Raw genomic sequence first — 24,425 nt, forward strand, 5'->3', positions numbered from 1 at the left:
AATTTTGGCTTGGTTGACAATTTTTCAATCTACGTGTGTGGAAATGACTGGTACATAAAGGTGAGTGATTTTTGTTTTACACTGTTTTAGTGTTATTTGTTTTAATCAAATTTGGCTTGGGCTTTTGTAGCAATGTAGGTAATGATATTGCTGTTGAGCATCCAAAATAAACACACACACACACACACACACACACACACACACACACACAAAAAACCAGAATGAACCTTCATTGTAAAATTGTGCAAGTGTCCACAATATGAAGACAATTTGGTTATATGAAAGAAATGCTTCTGTTAGAAATTTAGTTTTGTTTTTATTTTTATTTCTAAAATTTGTTTCAGAAAAAGGGTAAAGTACGCATTAGTAAACTAAAGAGAAGTAACCAGAAACGCACAAAATTAGCACGTCAAGGAAAACTGAAACATAAAAGAAATAAGAAAGCTACGCCCAAACCACTGTTTGGTGGACCTCAGAATCCTCCCCACCATGGCACCCATGAAGGAGAAGAGGAGAGTGATCATGATTTGGGGATCCTAGATATGGTTGATGAGGATGACATTGATTTCTTGAAAAATGCCGTTTCTTCCCGGAGTTACTCCCTCCTAAATAAAATTCGCTACAGAAAGTAAGTAATTTTCTTATTGGTAAGTGACATATGTGATGATGACACCAGCTCATGGTGTATAACTGTTTATGGTAGAACATTCTTGCACAGTTAAAACCCTGCAGAGTACCAATTTACTGAGAACCACATTCCTGTAATTTGTAATAAAAAATTAATATTACAGAACTGAAAACTAAATTACAATAAGCTTTTATTTAGTAAGTCGTGTGACAGCTCTAACCAATTCAGACCAAGCAAGTTGGTGCAGTGGTTACCACACTGTACTCACGTTCGGGAGGACAATGGTCCAAACGTGCATCCGCCATTCGGATTTAAGTTTTCTGTGATTTCCCTAAATTACTACAGGCAGATGCTAGGATGGTTCCTTTGAAAGGATGCAGCTGATTTCCTTCGCCATCCTTGACACAATCTGAGGGTGTGCTCCATCTCTAACGACCTCGATGCTGACGGGTCTTTAACCCAGCCTTCCTTTTTAATTGCTCGAATTTCCAAACATTCTAAAAGTGAGTTCCAGAATCATATATTTATTGCACAGGGTAATAATTGTGTGACGGTTGGGGGACAGCAATATGTTTGTTGCAAATTTCTCAGAAAATTAAGATGGAGAAACATAAAGTGTTATAGAGTGGAAAAAATCTCATTTCTATTTTTTTTTCTTTTAATTAATGGAGAGACAAATGGGCTGACTAATACTCATCTTCAAAAAGTGCAATTTTCCATACATCTTATTGGAACACACATGAGACAGTAGAAATTCTTACTTAAAGAAACACTCTGTCCTTCATCAGAGGGAAAATAGAGGAAAACTTTGAGGAAGGTTCGAAGGAATGTTGAGGGACGTGATAAGCCTGCAGGATGTGCAATACCATACTGAAGAGGGAATAATAAGGTCTAATGAAGAACATGAAATATAGAGAAGGAAAAGTCAAGGGGTTGACATGTCTGCTCAAAGGTGATATGGAAGGTGTAGAATAAGAAGTAAATATGATTATAAACAATGATGGAAAAGAAATTATATAATCATAATATTAATAGTAAATGTTTAATAAAGGAAATAAAGTGGATTGGGTCCTCAAAAGAAGAAAAGGGGAGGGGGGTTACTTTTGGGGAGGGGTTGACTTCACAGCTACTGAAATGTTGTGTGGGAGGATCTGAATGCTGTGGACAAATGCATTGGGCAGGTACAGTCTCAGTGTCAAACTTAGGAATCTACCATAAGAACTGGTGATCTGGTGTTGTCAAAGGGTTCTTGGGATGTCTGAGTACATTCTTGCAATTGAAATTCACATAATCCTATTCCAAATCTTGTGCCACTTTCCTTGACATTTATCTCATCCTCTCGAAAGGTCAGCTACACACATCTGTTTGTGTTAAACCATCCAACTAACAAACAACTGTACTTAGGTCTGACAGTTGCCATCCTTTCCATGTGAAACATTCCATCCCATACAGCCTCGGCATTCATGGCAAACATATTTGTTCAGATGCAAACTCTTTACAACAATGCATCAGATTTCTCACCTCAGCCTTCACTGAACTTAGTTACCTCATCTGCTTAGTTCAAAAGCAGATTTCCTGGGCCATCACATCCAATCCCGGTACTGCTGATCCCTCCAGAAAACAACAGATGTACACCAGTTGTCACTCAGCATTATTGTGACCTTGAATTGATTAATTAGCTACTTTGACAATATTATGATTTACTAAAATCATGCCCTGAGACAAGGTTCATTCTGTCCAGCATTGTGCCCATGCCACCTGGAATAGATTTTTGTTACCCTCCCAGTCTTTGCAGTATCCTTGTGCCCCATCTGCACCCATCTCCCTACCTTATGGCTCCTACCCCTCTGACTGTCTGCTTTATTAGACTTATCCTATGCACCCTCCTATACCAGCCCTGTAACTGGCAAAACATACACTATCAAATGGAAAGCCACCTGTGAAATGACACACATCATATACCTCTGTTATGTAAACACTGTTATGTCTTTTACATCAGCATTACTATCACTTAGCTTTTGGCTCTTATTAACTCTTGCACAGTGTTTTAGCAGCAATTTCTGTATTGTATCACTTAGCTTTTGGCTCAAATTAACTCATGCACATTGTTTTAGCAGCAATTTCTGTCTTGTATAGTACTCTTATCTTCCACCTTTAAGCTCTTAGGTTTTCAAATCTCATATGGTTTAGTCCCCAGTAACCTGCCTTTCCTCCTCATTCCCTCCAGTAAGTCTCCCCTTACCCAGGGCTTTGGGTGATTTTCTTAATTGTACCCCTTTTCGTAAACCTCACCAGTCTTTCCCTTCATCTCTGTTCCTTCCCCTTCAACCCTACTGTCAGAAGAAGGAGCCACTGGCTCCGAAAGCTTGCAAACTTTAATATCCTTTATATGTCTGTATGATTTCAGCTGTTGTGCTACAGATGACACGTTATTTACACTTATAATTACAAAGCTGTAAATTATATTATAAGCCAAATTGTTAAATTTTATATTAAGTCATGTTTTTGGAATTTGGTGATCATGTTCTACAATTTGTTGAAGAGCTGTGGGAAAAATACCTGGCTTGGTGTGGATATAATATATTATGGATGTTGTGGCTCATCATTCTTTCCATCCTTCCTAATAAAAGCTGGAGAGGAATTCCGACTGATGCAAGACACAGTTTTATGAAGTAGTTCACAATATACAGGACACCACCATCATCAACACAATTATCCAAAATTAGTCCAATTACCCATAACACTTAAACAAGCCAGTTTCAGATACTTACTACACAAATCAAATGTAACACCCAAGAACAATCATGACTACATAAGGAACTAAACACAATAAAGTACACTGCACAGGAAAATGGCTGTGATACGACAATAAATTTATACACAGGATGGGCAATACACTGAAGCCTACACCTAGACCATACCAGGACTCAGTGTTGCACAGCTGAATTGAGTCTGAACCTGCGAATCGACCCACAACATGTTCACATGTCCGCAGAGTGTTTTGCATGTCTAAAGAGACTCAAGACTTGAATCCCATGGAAAGAGATTGTCTGAAATAATATTGTGCAACTCTGCTAGTGTGGACATGGTCAGGAGTGAGTTTGGTTAAGGCTGGCATATAATGTCAGTGTTATTTTTGTCATCTGATGTGGTTGTATTATATATTTTCCAATATGTGGGTGGCTGAAAGTACTTTGAGGCTAATTGAAGACCAATCAAATGAACAACTGCTTGTGGAATATGACACATATCGAATATAGAAACCACAACAAATGAGGGCAAGTGTTAAAACGTTTGTCAGAAAATTTTGGCATTTCAGTAGTGGAAATGGGAAAAAATTCTCACTTTGAAAAACCGGTTTCGGAGGGAACATGAGAAATTTAAAGGAAGCAGGAAGAGTGGGACTTCTCCAAAAAATGTTCACTTTTGGGACATGAATCTCCCATGTTTTTCCTACGTGCCAATCAATCAAGAGGAGTTTTTAGAACAAATGTAGAAGAATATAAGGTAAGATAATATAAAATTAGTAGTAGTTGTGAGCTTCAAATCACATTTATTTTTTTAGAAATCCAGGACAAGAATCAGGAAAAGGTAGAGTACACATATATATTTTTTCAAAGCATTTCACCCTGCCAAGGCACCGAAACTTTAGATGATACTCAATAATCTCTAACAATATTATGAAGAGCATAGTTGGTACATCACCATACAGTGGAGATGCTGAGTTGCAGATAGCCATAACAAAAAGATTGTTAGAAAGTGAGCTTTCGACCAACTGGACCTTTGTCAGAAATCTCTAAAGTCATTTCTGATTTCTAAACTTCATATTTTGTTTACTGATCATGCATTCCAACCACTTATAGAAGGTGTTCAAAATCACAGAGTGCCAGCTTTTTTTTAAAAAAAAAAAAAAAAAAAAAAAAAAAAAAAAAAAAAAAAAAAAAAAAATTTACAAACCCACCACTATCTTTCAGTTTTAATGTAGCCAGGAGATCTTGACACATTTCATAGGTTGCTCTGAAAAGCTTCTGTACCCACCATATTTTCCTTTTTTTTCCGATTTATAATCAGAAGTGAAAATGGAACTGAGAGATCAATGTAGGTTAGTTCCCGAAACATTTTAAGCAAAGCTGCCCTTTGTAGTGTGAACAAGATACTTTTGTTCCGAGGCTGTCCCTGAACAGATGCAAGACATTGGATCTGGGCAGCCGTCCAATAAAGACCCGCAACAGTGTTCTGGTGTGGACTAGGCACAGAGTCAAGGATTCAACACAGTATACTGAACTGACAACACAATACAGAACTTGGAAGACAAACCACAAACACTAATAAATACATCCAGTGTAGTATATACCAATTAATTCATAATTTCTGTCAGTCCGTGTATGTGGGCCAAACATGGAAGAATTTGAGAACCAGATGTGTAGAACATGTCAGAGCATTAAAAAGTAAGAGTTCGCACTCAGCATTTGCGGATCACCTAATAGCAGAGAATGATCGTCCAATGGACATACAAACTGATTTTAAAATTATTAAAACCACCTAATTTTACCCAAAACTTAATAATAGAAGAGAATTACCACATCCAAAAATCAATAGTGTAAGGATAGAAAGTGCTAAATGAATACACACCACTGTGCAATAAAATGTCATTTACTGTAGTAGAAGAAAAGAACTGTATACATAACCCCAACCCTGCCCCCCCCCCCCCCCCAGCATCACACACACACACACACACACACACACACACACACACACACACACACACACACACACAAAACAAAACATTAAACATGTCAGTGTCAGTAAAACCTTAAAATTGCATGCCCGCTTCCCAAATAAATGATCGCCACATAGCTATGATGTCAAATTCCAACAGAAATGTTGTGTTTTGCTGATAAATTATCTCAAATGTGTGTGCAACTGTAAGGAGTGACACCAAAAGAAGAAATTAGCAGTTTAACATGCCACCAACAAGGCAAGACAGCAAAAAATAAATAAATAAATATTGTAAGTAACACCCTAAACAATGCAACTGGATGCAAAAAAAATCTACTCATCAAATACTGGCTAGAGAAAACACAAATAAAGTAATTGTTATAATTTGTCATATAGTTCATTCTTTAATGTGTCACATGTTTTATCTAATAGCTTCATATTATCTATGTACCTGACAATAACATGACTGCCAAAAACTGGTTTGTAGAATATCACACAAGTATCGTGTGTTTTCATTCATAATCTATATTGTTGTTTAAAAAAATACACGGCCTATGACAATCTGAATATTTATTAAAGTGTCAAATAAAAATTTGAAGTAATTCGGTCAAGAACTTTTGAGATTTATATATTAATATAAATGTTAACAAACTCCTGTGTTACACAAATACTTTTCATGCTATAGCCAGTATGAATTTTATATCCTCTCTACTTCAGTCATAATCGGTTATTTTACTGCCCAAAGAGCATAACTCATCAACTACTTTTAATGTTTGTTCCTAATCTAATTCCCTCAACATCATGTGATTTAATTTTACTATGTACCATTGCTCTTGTTTTACTTTTGTTGATGCTCATCTTGTAACCTCTTTTCTATCCATTCTGTTCACCTGGTTGTAAGTCCTTTGCTGTCTCTGACAGAATTACAAAGTCATGAGCAAACCTCGAAGTTTTTTTTCTTCTTCCTCAACTTTAATTTCTTCTCCAAAATTTTATGCAGTTTCATTTACTACTTCCTAAGTCTACGGATTGAATAACATCAGGGATAAGCTACAGTCCTGTCTTTCTCCCTCCTCAACTACCGCTTCCCTTTCATGTCATTCAACTCTTATAACAACAGTCTGATTTCTGTAAAAACTGTGTATAAACTTTTGCTCCCTGTGTATTATCCCTGCAACCTTCAGAACTTTAAAGAGTTTATTCCAATCAACATTGTTAAAAGCTTTCTCTAAAGTCTACAAATTCTGTAAACATAGTTTTGCCTTTCTTTAACCTAGCCATGCCACAGGCTGTGGCTAAGCCATGTCTCTGTAGTACCCTTTCTTTCAGATGTGCTAGTCCTGCAGCGTATGCAGGAGAATTTCTGTGAAATTTGGAAGGTAAAAGATGAGAAACTGGTGGAAGTAAATCTGTGAAGATGGATTATTAGTCACATGTAGGTAGCTCAGTTGGTAGAGCATTTGCCCACAAAAGGCAATGGTTTGGGTCACAGTCCCTCACACAGTTTGAACATGCCAGGAAGTTTAATGTCAGTGGTCACTCCACTGCAGAATACCCGCCCAGTTTGCCATGTGTTTAACACAACCATTTCCAGGGCAGAGAGGTACACCGACCCTGGATAATTGTGAGGGGTTGTTGTTGTTTTTATGCGGTTTCCTACATCTCACTGTGTGTATACCAGGCTGAATCCCATGTTCCACCTCAGACACACACTACCCAAACATTTAAAACACTTTCTTACACTTGCACACAAAATTAACTCCATACGCATGCAGAATGGGTACACTGGTTCTGTCCTATGGGGTTGACTAGGAGACTGACGGCCTTAGCTGTTTCATCTCCGTAAATTCTCAGTCAGAATATGCTACAAAGTGGAAAATTTATTTTGTCAATCAATACCTTGTTTCTAAACAAATGAAGACTGATATCTAACAGAACAAAATCCCATACACTTAAAAACACTATAAAATACTAAGTGAGCAATAAAAGTCATAATATTTAATACAAACATCAAAAAAAGTTTTGCATCATCACATTGGTTCCGATAGTTCCGGAACCTGTACAGAAAATTGGAATAGAGATAAACATCAGTATCATTTCCGCCCTTTTTATTGCTCATGAAAACCACACATTGCATGTTGTACCACCATATGGCGGGACTTTCAGAGGTAGTGGTCCAGATTGCTGTACACTCCGGTACCTCTAATACCCAGTAGCACGTCCTCTGACATTGATGCATGCCTGTATTCATCGTGGCATGCTATCTACAAGTTCATCAAGGCACTGTTGGTCCAGATTGTCTCACTCCTCAATGACAATTCAGCGTATATCCCTCAGAGTGGTTGGTGGGTCACGTCCATAAACAGCCCTTTTCAGTCTATCCCAGGCATGTTTGATAGGGTCCATTTCTGGAGAACATGCTGGCCATTCTAGTCGAGCTATGTCGTTATCCTGAAGGAAGTCATTCATAAAATGTACACAATGGGGGCACGAATTGTCATCCATGAAGGTGAATGCCTCGCCAATATGCTGCCGATATGGTTGCACTATTGATCGGAAGATGGCATTCACCTATCGTACAGCTGTTACGGTGCCTTCCATGACCACCAGCGGTGTACATTGGCCCCACATAATGCCACCACAAAAGAGCAGGGAACCTCTACCTTGCTACAATCGCTGGACAACATGTCTAAGGCATTCAGCCTGATCGGGTTGCCTCCAAACATGTCTCTGATGATTGTCTGGTTGAAGGCATATGCGACACTCATCGGTGAAGAGAATGTGATGCCAATCCTGAGTGGTCCATTCGACATGTTCTTGGACCCATATGTACCATGCTCCATGGTGTCATGATTGCAAAGAAAGACCTCGCCATGGACATCGGGAATGAAGTTGTGCACCGTGCAGCCTATTGCGCACAGTTTGAGTCGTAACACGACCTCCTGTGGCTGCACAAAAAGCATTATTCAACATGGTGGCGTTGCTGTCAGGGTTCCTCTGAGCCATAATCCCAGTAGTCATCCACTGCAGTAGTAGCCCTTGGGCACCCCGAGCATGGCATGTCATCAACAGTTCCTGTCTCTCTACATCTTCTCCATGTCCAAACAACATCGCTTTGGTTCACTCCAAGACGCCTGGACACTTCCCTTGTTGAGAGTTCTTCCTGGCACAAAGTAACAATGCGGGCACAATCAAACGACAGTATTGACCATCTAGGCATGGTTGAACTGCAGACAACAGGAGCCGTGTACCTCCTTCCTGGTGGGATGACTGGAACTGATCAGCTGTCAGGCCCCCTCTGTCTAATAGGCACTGCTCATGCATGGTTGTCTACATCTTTGGCGTGTTTAGTTAGTGACATCAGTCAAAGGGCCTGTGCCTATGATACAATCTCCACAGTTAACATCTATCTTCAGGAGTTGTGGGAATCAGGGTGACGAAAAACTTTTTTTGATGTGTGGATTTGTGCGGGCAGAATTACGTAGATTCACTTATCAGGAATGTTACAATGAGTCACCCCTGTTGCATAAGTGAGCAAACATGAATTGAGGAACCAGTCCTATCTCTAATGGGAGTAATGCAAACAGCTCAAGCCTATGAAACTACCCATGTATCCCAGGGTTTGTTTTTATGGAAGATAATGTATTTAGTTGAGGACACATTACTGAGATCCTGACATAGAATTGTTCCTTCCATTTCCTTCAGAAACCTACTTTTGAACCACCACCAGGTGGATGCTGAGGAACTGATTGGAGCCTCATTAACCAATAACGAAGTTCACAGTTGGGTTGGGTTGGGTTCTTTGGGGAAGGAGACCAGACAGCGAGGTCATCGGTCTCATTGGATTGGGGAAGGATTGGGAAGGAAGTCAGCCGTGCCCTTTCAAAGGAACCATCCCGGCATTTGCCTGGAGCGATTTAGGGAAATCACGGAAAACCTAAATCAGGATGGCCGGACACGGGATTGAACCGTCATCCTTCCGAATGCGAGTCCAGTGTCTAACCACTGCGCCACCTCGCTTGGTGAAGTTCACAGTTACTCCACCCCCATGCAGGAGCTGTATTCTTCATTGTCTGAGGATTGGGTGATACCAAGGTGATAATGATAAAGTCAGTTGTAGAATTTTATGGCATCTCGCTGGTCACTTTGGTGTGCTGTTTAGGGAAACCATGGCGTAAATGATCAAATGCTACCTTGTGCTGTTCTTGAACAAAGATAACATCTAAGTCTCCATCAATGAGTGTTTCGAAGACAGTATTCCTTTGTTGATTGTCCGAATTTATTAAAAGATTTTCTGTCAAGAGATTGATAACCCCCCTCCATTTGCCCTTTTCTTCTTCCTCTTTTTCTTCTTCTTCTTCTTCTTCTTCTTCTTCTTCCCAGTTCAGCTGTGGGAACATTGTTAATACATTCTGGGGACACAATATCCAAAGGCAGTTATAGGTGCAGATCTTCCAGGAACATCTTCCTACCTTTGTATGATCCCTTCTCTCGCAGTATTATTGTAGGTATCTAGCCAGTGGTGCCCTTTCAAATAGTTTTGAATAAGAGTTTGCTATCTCTCAAGTTAGTGTTTTATGTGTAATATCCTCATGAACTCCATGCTACATTGAGCTACCACTATTGTCGAGGCTGAAGCTGGGTCCTATATTTTTAATGTAATCCGTAGACTTAAATTGCTTATTTGGCTGTTTGAATAACTGAACCATGAATAGTAGTGTTATATGTCTTCTGTCAGATCCTTACTTTGACAGAAATAGGATTTGTCTTTTATATTCTTGATATTATCATTTTGTGTCACTCTGATTTATTGAGTTGCTTACAGTCCACACACAGTAAATCCCAAGAGAAAATGTTGAAACCAGGTGCTGTGTCATTTTCCTGGTTAAAAAAGTGTAATGCTCCTACTTTCAAACTTTTGTAAGAAAAATAATCAAGCTGATGCAATTGCTGGAAAATGTGTGTATATCTTAACATTGAAGTATTCTTTGTCTTAGTACTGTGGAGGCAACTTGCCCACTACATAGAGATTGAAACACTGCAGATTAAAATCTTTTTTATTCCATGCTCTTTTACCAACTGTTGATTGTTAACCAATAAAAGTAAATTATGTTCTAGTGACAGTCACAAGGATGTGAATAAAAGGAAAAGGGTTCCTGATGATGGTGAACGAGAGATAGAAGATAAATATGAGGAAGAACTGCTAGAACCAGGAAATAAGAAGACAAAGTACCTGTTGCCTATTAAAACTAAGCAGGGAATTGTGTGCAGGACTGTGGAAGAAGAAGAAGGTAATTTAAATAAATGTAACACAAGCAAACATAAGCATCTAAAATACTTACTTACTTACTTTTTTTTTTTTTTTTAAGTATCTGGAATAACAGACCGTACAGGATATAAACAATAAATTTTTAAAACATACCACAGTGATGTAGGGAAAGTTGAGACAAACAATTTGATACATGACACTTGCAGTCTATAAAGCCAGAAAATGACATCAAACTGGCCTAACAAGTTGCCTAAATTGCAGCGCATGCACACTGCACATCGTTTTCAGTATCCTCTCGTCGATCACACCACTGCCTTAGTTGGCTGTTTTATTAAAATTATTAATGTAAACTTTCCAGTGAGGGTAATGAAAGAAAAACCACTTTCATAAATGATATGCAGAAAGTTATTAAACGATGGAAAATCCAGGGTGTAATGATGACAATGTTAAGGAAACAATAGATTGCTACTAACCATATGGCAGGTATGTTGAGTCACAGATAGGCATAACAAAAACACTGTCAGACAAGTAAGCTTCAGCCAAAAATGCCTTCTTCGAAATTTGACAATGTTAACACACACACACACACACACACACACACACACACACACACACACACACACACACACACACATATACACGTAAACACAACTACCCTATATATGACATGTCTGGCTGTCAAGGCCAGACTGTGAGTAACTGCACATGATGGGAGAAGCAGTCAGGTTGGGAAGGATAAGGAGGAGGCTGGAACAGGGAGATGGAGGGATAGTAGAGTTGGGGTGGGAGAGGGTAGAGTGCTGCTTGTGGGAGCATACAGGGACAAGGTGGAGAGAGGGTAGGGCTGCTAGGATGGGAGGTTAGATGGAGGGAAAGTGGGGGCAGCAGAAAAGGGGAGCAGTAAACAGGTTGTAAGTGCATTGGTGGAATAGAGGGCTGTATAGTGCTAGAGTGGGAACAGGGAGGGGACAGGTGCGTGAAGGACAGTGACTAACGGAGGTTGAGGCCAGGAAGGTTATGGGAACATAAGATATATTGCAAGGATGGTTCCAACCTGCACAGTTCGGAAAAGCTGGTGTTGGTAGGAATGATCCACATGACACACTCTCTGAATCAGTCATTAAAATGAAGAATGTTGCATTGGGTAGTGTGCTCAGCAGCTGGTTGGTCCAGCTGTTTCTTGGTTCCAGTTTGTAAGTGGCCAGTCATGTGGACAGACAGCTTGTTGATTGTGATGCCCACACAGAACACAGCACAGTGGCTGCAGCTTAGCTTGTAAATCAAATGACTGATCTCACAGGTAGCCCTGCCTTTGATGGGGTCGGTGATGTTAGTGATCGAAATGGGGTAGGTGGTAGTGGGAGGATGTATAGGACACCTCATTCATATAGCTAAATGATGGTGACACACTACAGATTTTGCTGCTCCCCACAGAAAAAGTCTGGTAATAATGTCTGGTGACCAAGGGGGCCATATGGTTTTGAGATGACACTTTCCCCAAAAAGACACTCTAAGAAGATGCATAGTTTTGTTAGCTACGCGTGAAGTAGTGCAGTCTTATTAAAATCATTAGTAGTTTATTTAGTCTTCCTGTAGCTGGGTAGTGAAATTGTGGATCATTAAACAATAATGTTCACTATTCACAGTCTCTTCAAAAAATAAAGGTCAAATAAGGTACCATCTGGATACTGGTACCCACACTCCAGTTTCCTGCTCACACCATGGCATTTTAAGCACAGCACAAGTATTCTCAATGGGACCATACTTGTGACATTTTGTTTTAACATGACCAGAGAGTGGGACCAGGCCTCATCTGTATAGAAGATGACATCAAGAATATCAGTCGTATTCTTCTCAATAAACGATGTAAACCATTTGCAGTAACAAATTCGCTTTTCATGATCCACATTTTTATATTCTCACACTGCTGTCACTTCATACAGGTTACAGGTCTCTGTTGTGTTGAGTCAGAAATATGCAACTACTTCTCTTTGTTTAATTTAGGTGGTCTTGCAGTTCATTCGGCATCTAAATTGAGACTGTCTCTCCAAGTTTAGCAGTAAGTCAATAAATTGCATTATAATGAGATACAGATTTTTCTCAGAATTTTTCAGAAAATTATTTATCACCTTGTAGAAGAATGTGTTCAACAAGAAAAATATGTTCCTCAGTTGAAAGCACCATATTTAAAACATCTCTGAGAAAACCTGACTGCCAGCTTGTTTTCTGTGAACTTTGTTTTGAACTTCCAACATAATCTGCATCCGTAGTGCATTGTGACTCCTCTTATACTAATGGCTACAGCCATTTCTGAAAGTATTATGTACACATGTTTCCCCTGCTTTTACAAAATATATGTTTACACTACATCATTATTGTTTTGTCACATCTTTTTAATTGTAGTGAATGATGAAGATAATGAAAAAGAAAATATACCTGAAGAAGGAAAGGCAGTGGAACCAGATAGTGAGAGTGATGGTGAAATTGTACTTGATGAAACCGTAGAAGGTGATTCGTTGAATCCGAATGTACCAGTCAGCACAGCACAGTTAATTTTTCATAGGCAACAGCTTCTTCAGAAACGTAAATTTCAGATTGGTGTCCTTTCTAGTGGACTCCTTGAGGCACCAGAGACAAAGGTATTAATTGTATTTATTTATAACTTGTTGGTGTTGAATTATATGTTCGTGTAGTCATAATGTTGGAGTAAGTCTAACTGAATTAACTTGTGGTATGTTGCCCAGGTGAAAAATTTCAAGGTGTTGCTGGAAATTATGGAAGAAAGAACTCCTGAAATACGTATTACAGTTTGCAAACTGGCATGTGTTTCATTGCTGGAAGTTTTTAAAGACCTCCTACCAGCATATCAAATTAAGCACCAGGAAACTGCAGGAGTAAAATGTGTGTAACTCCTTTATTTAATTTTAAAGTCTCCTTTTTGTTGTAAAGTTATTGTAATCATTTATGAGATAAGAGCCTTACAGGAAAAAAACTTTTTTTTTGTTTTAAATTAGATTAATTTTTGAAATGTTGCAATTTCTATGTCTAATTTATATATATTGTTCAGCAATAAAATTAACAAAATGGACACAGAAGGTGTAGTTGGAGCAGAAAACATGGACTGAAAGTTTTGAAAAATAGTATGTTGTGTTGAGACTTTTTATTAACTATATTGATGGGATATTTCGTTCAGTACTCTGTACTCCATTGATCTTTGACTTTCTTTAATTCTGTTAGTCATTTGTGTCGATGCAATTTGATGAAATCAAATAATGGCATATCCAGGCTCTAATAATGACAGTATTATGAAAAAGATAGATAGCTTTCATCGTACAGAGTAAATGTTGAGTCGCAGACAGGTGCAACAAAGCAATTGTTATACATGTGAGCTTCTAGCCAAAAGGCCTTCTTCTAAAGTAGATAAAACACACATACACATTCACGCAAGCACAACTCACACACACACACACACACACACACATGACCATTGTCTCTGGTCACTGAGGTGGGACTGCAAGCAAACGCACATGATGGCAGAAATCATTAAATTACCGTAACCTACTTGATAGCACATACATCTTCTTACTGACTTCTTTTTACCTGCTAACATCATGTCAATGTTGTTATGAGATATTGGTAGCAATCTTTGGAAAAGCCATGTGATGTCGATATTGTGTTGATATAGATTCATGTTATTTACTGTGCTGTTTCCTGACATGTTATGGCTAATTTGTGAGCTACTCAAAATGACTAAAGTCCAAACTATATTCTTCCCATTATACTTACCCAGGATCTATACTCCATAAACCACCTTATTGTGTGTCAAATAATGGAAAATCCAGGAAGAAATGTAACAATACCAGAGAAGGAAAGTTGTCACTTACCATATAGCGGAGATGCTGAGTCACGATAGGCACAACAAAAAGATTCACACAATTATAGTTTTCGGCCATTAAGGCCTTTGTCAGCAGTAGACACACGTACCCACACGCACATACACATTCAGGCAAAAGCAACTTGCACACACATCTGCAGTCTCAGAGAACTGAAACCACACTGCGAGCAGCAGCATCAGTGCATGATGGGAGTTGCGACTGGTTGGGGGTAAGGAGGAGGCTGGGGCGGGGTGGGGGAGGGATAGTATGGTGGGAGTGGCAGACAGTGAAGTGTTGCAGTTTAGACGGAGGACAGGAGAGAAGGTGTGGAGTGGGGGAGGGGGTAAGTAGCGGAAAGGAAAGAAATAAAAAGAAATTAAATGACTGGGTGTGGCAGTGACATGATGGCTGTGTAGTCCTGGAATGGGAACAGGGAGGGGGCTGGATGGGTGAGGACAGTGACTAACGCAGGTTGAGGCCAGGAGGGTTACGGGAACATAGGATGTATTGCAGGGGAAGTTCCCATCTGCACAATTCAGAAAAGCTGGTGTTGGTGGGAAGGATCCATATAGCACAGGCTATGAAGCAGTCATTGAGATGAGGGATATCATGTTTGCCAGCGTGTTCAGCAACGGGGTGGTCCACTTGTTTTTTGGCCACAGTTTGTCGGTGGCCATTCATGCTGACAGACAGCTTGTTGGTTGTCATGCCTACATCGAACGCAGCACAGTGGTTGCAGCTTAGCTTGTAAATCACATGACTGGTTTCACAGGTAGCCCTGCCTTTGATGGGATGGGTGATGTTAGTGACCGGACTGGAGTAGGTGGTGGCAGGAGGATGTGTGGGACAGGTCTTGCATCTAGGTCTATTACAGTGGTATGAGCCATGAGATAAGAGATTGGGAGCAGGGGTTGTGTAAGGATGGACGAGTATATTGTGTAGGTTCAGTGGATGGCAGAATACCACAGTAGGATGGGTGGGAAGGATAGTGAGCAGGACATTTCTCATTTCAGGACAAGACGAAAGCTAATCGAAACGCTGGCGGAGAATGTAATACAGTTGCTCCAGTCCCGGATGGTACTGAGTTATGAGGGGAATGCTCCTCTGTGTCCAGACTGTGGGACTTTGGGAGGTGGTGGGGGACTCGAAAGATAAGGCACGAGAGATTTGTTTTTGTACAAGGATGGGAGGATAATTACGGTCAGTGAAGACTTCAGAGAGACCCTCGGTATATTTAGAGAGGGACTGCTTGTCACTGCAGATGCGACGACCACGGGTGGCTAGGCTGTACGGAAGGGACTTCTTGGTATGGAATGGGTGGCAGCTGACGAAGTAGAGGTATTGCTGGTGGTTAGTAGGTTTGATATGGATGGAGTACTGATGTAGCCATCTCTGAGGTGGAGGTCAACATCTAGCAAGGTGGGTTGTTGGGTTGAGCAGGACCAGGTGAAGCAAATGGGGGAGAAGTTGTTGAGGTTCTGGAGAAATGTGAATAAGGTGTCCTCACCTTCAATCCAGATAGCAAAGATGTCATCAATGAATCTGAACCAGGTGAGGGGTTTAGGATTCTGGGTTTTTAGGAAGGATTCCTCTAGATGGCCCTGAATAGGTTAGCATAGGATGGTGCCATGCGGGTGCCCATAGCCATACCGCGGATTTGTTTGTAGGTAATGCCTTCAAAGGAGAAGTAATTGTGGGTGAGGATATAGTTGGTAATGGAGACTAGGAAGGACATTGTTGGTTTGGAATCCATAGGGCGTCTGGAAAGGTAGTGTTCGATAGCTGTAAGGCCATGGGCTTTAGGAATGTTAGTGTACAGGGAGGTGGCATCAATAGTGATGAGCAGGGCACCGTGTGGTAAACGGACAGGAACTGTGGAAAGTCGGGTGAGGAAATGGTTGGTATCTTTTATATAGGAGAATAGGTTCCAGGTAATAGGTTGAAGGTGTTGGTCTATAAGAGCAGGGATTCTCTTAGTGGGGGCACAGTAGCCGGCCACAATGGGGCATCCTGGGTGGTTGGGTTTATGGACTTTAGGAAGCGCGTAGAAGGTGGGAGTGCGGGGAGTGGTAGGGGTAAGTAGAGAGATGGACTCTGGGGAGAGGTTCTGGGATAGGCCTAAGGATTTGAGTAGTGACTGGAGATCCTGCTGGATTACTGGAATGGGATCACTGTGGCATAGTTTGTAGGTGGAAGTATCTGACTGTTGACAGAGTCCTTCTGCCACATAATCCTTGCAGTTCAAAACAACGGTGGTGGAGCCTTTGTCTGCAGGTAGAATTATAAGGTCAGGATCAGTTTTTTAGATGGCGGACTGCGGTTCTTTATGCAGATGTAAGATTAGTTTGCATGTTGAGGGATTTGGGGAATGATGGCGAGGCAGGGTTCGAGGTTAAGAATTTCTGGAAAGTTAACAGGGGTTTGTTTGGAGGCAGTGGGGGTGGATCATGGTTGGATAGAGGAGTGAACTGAGTTAGGCAAGGTTCAGTGTTGGTCTTCGGTTGAGACTGATTGATTGGGTTGGTGGCGAAAAAGTGTTTCCACTGTAGGGATCGGGAGAAGGAGAGAACGTCTTTAACTAGTCTTGCATGGTTGAATTTGGGAGTGGGGCAAAAGGTGAGGCCTTTGGAAAGGACAGATATTTCTGTGGGTCTAAGGCTTCTGGAGGAAAGGTTCATAACTGTGTTGCGGGTCTGTTTAGGTTCTGGGTACTGTGTGGTGATGAGAGGGAGTTTTGGAGGGTGGGGTAAGTGTAGTATGTCTGCGAGACAGGGTTTGTCAGCTGTGAGGGGTCATGGGGAGGTTTGGAGGTTGTTGTAGAAGTGGTGGACATTGGTACTCCGAGGCAGGAATAGGAAGTTGTGCCTATCACGACTCAGCACTTTATTGTTTATGTTAGAGGGGTCTCCAGATAACACTATCACTTCACACTTTCCTGTTTCAGTCATGGAACGACTGTTGGTAAGGCCCCGTATGAACTTAGATCTCTAATTTTACTGTCATGGACTTTTTGCAAGGTATGTGTGTGGGAAAGCTATGTGTTGGTGGACTCTTCACATATTCTTTGATGTTGTTGACTGTAAGCCAAACTGTGATTCACAATGCCTCTATTGTAGCGCCTGCCACAGGAGATGGATGAGCACCTCTATGACACTGTGGTGCTTACTAAGCAAACCTGTGACAAAATGTCCTCTCCCTGTTTGAATCTTCTCTGTTTCCTCCCACCGTCCCACCTAGCAAGGGTCACAGACTGAGTTAATACTAAATGACTTTTGAATGAGAGTTTCTTAAACTGCCGCATTTGTGGATGGAGTACACATCCAGAGAATTCTTCTGATGAATCTCAGTGTGAAACCTACCTCTATTATGATTAGTTTTATGTGGCTGTGTCATTGTAAATTACTCTGTATGCATAATTCTGCTTGTTTATTGGGTGTGACTGTGCGGCAATCGTGTAGTCGAATGATAATGGAGAAAAAAAAAGTGCTAGCTTTCAGAATCAGTCCTTTCTTGAGCTAGAGGTGACACACACACCACACACACACACACACACACACACACACACACACACACACACACACACACCTGCTCATCTGTGCCTCTACATAATACCAGCTGGGTGCTCAATGTTGTGATTGCAGTTTGGGTTGGGTTGTGTTGGGTGTGGTGAATAGAGGGAAAGAGAAGTGGAAAGCAGTAAAGGGGATGGGGGTGGGTAATTAGCAGCTCTGAGGGAGGCACCCAATTTGCTGTCTAGGAATGCAGGAGGGAGGTGTGGCATGTGCACAAGCTAAGCATGTGATGCACGGGTACCATAGCCAGTGGGAAACAGCACACAATGGATGACATGGAGGCATGAATCAGGAAGGGGTGATAGGACAGAAGAAGGGGAAACTGTTGATTAGAGCGTGTGGGGACATTGGGTTAATGGCAATTGAGGCCAGGAGGGTTACGAGAGCATGTTATGTTGCAAGGAGTATTCCCATCTGCATAGTTCAGGAAAGGTGAGGCTACAGATGGTCCAGGTTGTGAAGGAGCCATTGAAATTGGGTGTGTTGTATTCAGCTGCATGTTTTACCACTGGGTGACCAACTTGGTTTTTGGCCACAGTTTGGCAGTGGCCATTCATGTGGGTGGACAGCTGGTTGGATGTGCAGTGATTGCAGCAGAGTTGTTATGAGACGACTATGTTCACCCTGGAGTGGAACAACTGAACCACAACCTTTGCCAGGATTTCATTATTTATCATTCTGTAAAAAAAGAGACATCTTACCCAAGATCCCCCCCCCATTCGCTAAAAGTGGTACTCCATTGCCCATCCAACATTGACGACATCCTATTCCATCTCTATGCCATTCCTCCTCCCAACCCACTGCTAAAGGGATCTTATCCCTGCGGAAGATACAGTTGCAGGACCTACTCAGTCCACCTATCCAGCACTTCCTACTCCAGTCCAGTCACTTGATTTTTCTACCCTATCAGAGACAGGCCCAACTGTGAATGCAGCCATCTCATACCAACTCTGCCGCAATCACTGCACAGCTTTTTATGTCAATATGACAACCAAACAGCTGTCCAACAGAATGAATGGCCGCCATCAGACTGTGCCCAAGAGCAAAGTGGACAACGCTGTGCCACAACGTGCAGCTGAACATAACACACCCAATTTCAATGGCTGCTTCTCAACCTGCACCATCTGGATCCTTCCTTCCATCACCAGATTTTCTGTGTGATACAGATGGGAGTCATTCTTGCAACACATCCTCCTCTCCTGTAAACCTCCTGGTCTCACTCTCTGCTAACCCACTGTCCCCTCACTCTTAATCCAACAGTTTCCCCTTTCTGTGTTCTATTGACCCCTCCCAATTCAAGTATCCATGTCACCTTCTTGGTGCACCACTTCACACCGGATATAGCCCATACCCCTGCCACCTCTCCCTCCCACATTCCTAGCCAGCAAACCAGCTGACACCCTCCGAGCTACTAGCTACCAACACCCAACCCCTGTTCCTACCTCCCACCTCTCCCCCCCCCCCCCCCCCCCCTTGGCACACTCCATCTGAAATGAACTCCCATGCCACCCAGTCCACCTGATGAATTGCAGTCAGAGGGAGCAAATTAAATGTAATTTAATTTCTGATTTCAGTAAAGAAAACAACTTTACAGTTACAAAATTATGAAAAAAGTTTGTTAAAAGCATACAAAATGTATCTTCAGAAGCTGGAGAAACTGACAAATATTCTCTGCCCCAAAAGAGGGAACACAAAAGTATTTTCAGAGGTAAGCTTTCCTTCATTTAATACAAAAAATATAAATTTTGAATACTTGACAGGTAGGAACTCAGTAATTTATAGCTGATAAAAATCTAACTTTTAGTTGTTACTTGGTGATCATCGATCAAGCAAACTCTTAAAAATAAAGATTCATAGTCACATTGTAATTTTGGTTCTTAATTTTATAATTACTGCATGTCAAATAAATTTAAAAATCTGGACAATTCATGAATTTCATACTCAGCATCTTATGCAAATATCATCAGACATTAGTGAACGTAAGTATCAGTGTCATGTAAGTGTAAATGTGTTAGGACACTGGAAGAAATCCTGTAGGTGAAATGTCAGAGACTACCCAGTGACTTTCATGGTTCACCTCCATTGTTTCTACACTTTTTTATTTTTAATTTTTAATGGTACTCTGGTTGGAATTTGATTCGGTGGATGTCAGATTACAAATCCAAAGGTTCTTAATTCAATTTCTAGCAGCTCATAGAAATTGTCGTCGTTATCGTCCCCCCCCCCCCCCCCCCCCCTCCCACCCCTCCCTCATACCCCACTAGTTGCTACTTTTATTCCTGGAAATAGAGTGCTAAAAGAGAGAAAGAAAATGATGTTTCCTCTCAGAATGAAAATTTATCCCCATCCGGGATGTTGATCTGGAATCTTGCCTCCCAGAGGTTATGTTCATAGCATCTGTTCTATCCAAGCATTTCTCACAACTTGTCCTTACTGCTGTTTTGTTGCTAGCACCTATCTCTTACTTTCCAAATTTTACAAAAGCTCACCTACATGCCATGCTGGGTTAACACTCCTGGAAGAAAGTGGAAGAGAGATACTGGCAGAATGGTAGTTCTGTGGGCAGGTAGTGAGTCATGCCTGGATAGCTCAGTCAGTAAGAGAATTTCATGCTAAAGGCAGGGTTCACAGTTCAAGCTCTGGATCAGCAGCTGTTTTAACCGACAGAGTTAAAGTTTCAGTCTAGTCAAGCCATGGTTCAGCTTCCATGTTTAACTTTAGATCCCTTTGTTACTGCTTGACTAAGTTAGGTTGCAGGAATTTAAAGGTGTGTGTCCACTAGCAAATAAACTTCTCCAAGTTGTTTCATGTAGAAAAACCCCCACCAAGTCAACTTCTGCAAGTTTCGTCAGCTTGGAGAAGTAGCTTACACAAATAAACGGAAACAATTTCTCGCATCTTGCTGCAAGTACTTGCTGAACTTCCCAATTGCTGGACGTTTTGAAAATGACTGTCAAAAAGAAGAATAGTGCAAATACAGATGGGTCCAAACAAATGAACTATTGGAACCCCCTAAACATATATAATTGGCACCACAGCCAAGGACGTGTGAAATTAATTTCAGACTACTTTGTTTCACCAAAAGGAGAAATAGAATGGCAGTACGGACATCTTCAAATTTTAGCAGGTTTTTTAATGTGTGCATAAACATAACTGCATTACGTTTGTAACAAAAATAATAAATCATAATCATCAGTTATCTGCTATATTAGCAGGTCCTATGCCTCTCAGTTTTCTGCGATCCATTGCTTCCTTCTTAAGGCTGCTGTATGTTGCACAGTCCATCATGTCATCCAGTATCTGGAATCTCTTCTTTCCTAACTTCCTTTCTCCTTCTACATAACCTTCTAAAACTGTTTTTATGGGTCCGTCATTCTTTCTTAATATGTGCCCCATCCAATTTCTTTTTCTTCTCTTTATTACATCTAGTAACTGTCTTTTCTCTCCCACTCTTCTCAGTACCTCTTCATTTTCTTCTCTGTCCATCCAACTTATTCTTTTCATCCTCTGCCATGTCCAGATCTCAAAAGACTCCAGCCTTTCTCTGTCTTTCTTCCTCATAGTCCATGTTTCAGTGCCATATAGAAGAACACTCCATACAAGACATTTTATGAGTCTCTTCCAGAGTTCTCTGTCCAGACCGCTGCAGAAAATTCTTCTTTTCTTATAAAACGTCTCTTTTGCCATTGCTATTCTTGTTTTAATTTCTGTGGTGCACTTCCAGTCAGTGTCTATCCTGCTTCCAAGATACTTAAAAATTTTGCACCTGTTCTAGTATTTCTCCATTCAGCATAATTTTTATTTCCTTATTTCCTCCTAGTGCCAATACTTTGGCTAGAAGGACCATGTCATCAGCAGACCTCAAACACCCCACTCTTCTTCCTCCAATTTCTACGCCTTTGTCATCTAATGAGCATTGGTCAATCATGTTTTCCAAGTAGAGGTTGAAAAGAGTAGGTGATAGACAGCATCCTTGTCTTACTCCTTTTCCTAGTCCGATCCAGTTTGTACTTTCTCCTCTCACTTTAATTGAAACTTTTTGGTTAAGATATAATGAGTTTACAAGTCTTCTGGTTTTCCAGTCCACTCTCTTTTCCCTCATTGTAGTCGCAAGCTTGTCTCAAACCACATTGTCAAATGCCTTTTCTAGATTGATGAAGCACATATATAGGTCTCTTCCTTTTTCAATAAACCTTTCTCCCAAGATTTGTAGGAGCCCTATTGCATCTCTGGTGCCCGTATTCTGTCTAAAGCCAAACTGCTCCTCGCCAAGATTCTCCTCCATTATTTTTTCAAGTCTTTTATTAATTATTCTTAACATCACTTTGGCTGCATGTGAAATGAGGCTGATTGTCCTGTGCTCGCTGCATTTCTTGGTTCCTTGTTTTTTCAGCAATGGAATCATTACTGTTGTCAGAAAGTCCTCAGGCCAGTCACCACTGTCATATATTTTATTACATAATCTCAATATTTCTCTTATCCCATCTTAGTTCAAGCATTTTAATATTTCTCCCGGTATCGTATCTGTACCTACTGCTTTGCCATTTTTCATTGCAGCTATGGCAGAGTTTACTTCTTCCATTATGATGGTTGGTCCTTTCTCGTCATCACTTACACTGTTGTGTGATTCAAGTTCCAGAGTTTCTGGTTTGCTATTTGTGCCATATAGCTCTTTTAGATAAATAATAAATACTTTTTCCAAAAATCGAAGAATTATGAATTGATGCAATTTTGTATCTTGCTTTTGAATATTTGATTGTACAATATGCAAGAGATGTTTGAAACTAACATACTGGTACAGTATTCTTAGAAAGTTTTTAATCTGAGTGGAGTCCTCTCATTTTATTTCATTCAGTAGCGTTTCTCAACAGCTTAAATACGTATGCTTCTGTATCCATTTCTTCACCCAAACACTAATTTTTCTTCTTAATTTTGCTTTGTGGAAAGTTTATCCTTCAATAGATTAACTTGCAAGAGTAAACATGTACATGTTTTGTTCTACGTTGACACCTCAGCAAGTGTCTGCAGAAGTTACTTGTGGAAGTTACTCACTAGTGGATAAACACCTTAAGGGCATACTACCTTCGAAACACCATCTTTTTTACTTATTGGAGGGATAAGAACGATTTTGTTGATAAGAAGTGGAAAAAATTCAGAAACCAGGAAAAATACAGTGCAAAGAATTTTCTGATTGCAGTGAGCATCTTGAAAATTTTGGCTAGTGTATGCACTGTTTATGATGTACTGAGTACTCATAAATGAATAAAGAATGATAAATAAGAATAATACTCCATGCTAATTTAATGGTGAAAGACTCCCTCCTCACTTGTATCTAGGGACTCTTAACACTACCGCACAGATGGGAAGGCTGAACAACTGCGAGAACTCAAAGTTGTGACATCAGCGAGAAGTAGTGAAAGTCAACAGCTGTCTTGTGTTGTATCACCATGTTGGGTATAAAAAACTGGTGTGATGTGTAATCATTACAAGATTGTTAATTAAGTACAGAGAAATCATTTTGTGTGTTTTTAAGTTGTGTTTGTGTGTGTTTAACCCACATAATATACCTTTACAGCCATCTCTGAAATTGTAAACACAAGCAGCACATGAAAATCAATTATGAAGTGCCATTTTCAACCTGATCTAATTCAAAACAATTTTTACAACTGCATATTTCATGTTAGATATTTAACACATCTCAGTGGATCAGTGTATTATAATATGTGGTACCGTGGATGACAGATACAGACTTGCTGGGGTGTGTGGAATAGCCTCAGGTTGCCTTATATTCTATTCAAGTCCACCATTGCTACTTTTAATGTTTGAACACACTTCCTACTTCACACAGAAACACAAGCTCAAAATGACTTTCAGTCTTGCAGAAACTGCAGTAGTAGCAAAAACTGAAAAAGAAAGAGGCCTGTGTTGAGTTCAGACAATCCGTGGTGTTGCACCCATAGACTCCAAATTCCACTCAAATTTCATTCAGGAAACAAATATTTCACTCTGCATAGAGTATTAGCTGTGTTGATTGTGTATAGCGTATTACAGCTGTGCACTACAACTCAAGTTTAACCCAGATTTGTGCCATTCGTGGGCAGTGCTCTTCCAGTTATGCCAACTGAACACCCTTCACAGGATCAATTAAAAGCATACTGCCCTCAGAAGGCACAGATCTGAGACCACGTCAGAATCAGTCATGTGTTTTAACTTGTCACTCGTAATGAACTTCATTTGACAAAATTTTATAATTAAGGTAACAAGACCAGCTTATCAGACCTCACAAGCTATAATACAATCAGCTTCGCATGTAGTAATTCCATAGAAATGTCTTGACCAACAAAAAATTTATTTATGATGTG

At 40.5% G+C, this 24,425-nt stretch overlaps 1 protein-coding gene across 1 annotated transcript in view; it reads left to right on the plus strand.

The window, feature by feature from the left end:
• LOC126481327 (nucleolar complex protein 3 homolog) overlaps window positions 1-24,425 on the plus strand; it is a 107,235-nt gene that overhangs the window by 41,180 nt on the left and 41,630 nt on the right. Inside the window, exons 2-6 of the mRNA XM_050104994.1 lie at window positions 345-628; window positions 10,466-10,638; window positions 13,020-13,255; window positions 13,361-13,517; window positions 19,638-19,771. Of these exons, the coding sequence (XP_049960951.1) occupies window positions 345-628; window positions 10,466-10,638; window positions 13,020-13,255; window positions 13,361-13,517; window positions 19,638-19,771 (984 nt within the window). The remainder of the gene's footprint in view (window positions 1-344; window positions 629-10,465; window positions 10,639-13,019; window positions 13,256-13,360; window positions 13,518-19,637; window positions 19,772-24,425) is intronic.

The sequence above is a fragment of the Schistocerca serialis genome, chromosome 5, assembly GCF_023864345.2.
Source record: "Schistocerca serialis cubense isolate TAMUIC-IGC-003099 chromosome 5, iqSchSeri2.2, whole genome shotgun sequence".
In the NCBI taxonomy this organism is placed as follows: domain Eukaryota; kingdom Metazoa; phylum Arthropoda; class Insecta; order Orthoptera; family Acrididae; genus Schistocerca; species Schistocerca serialis.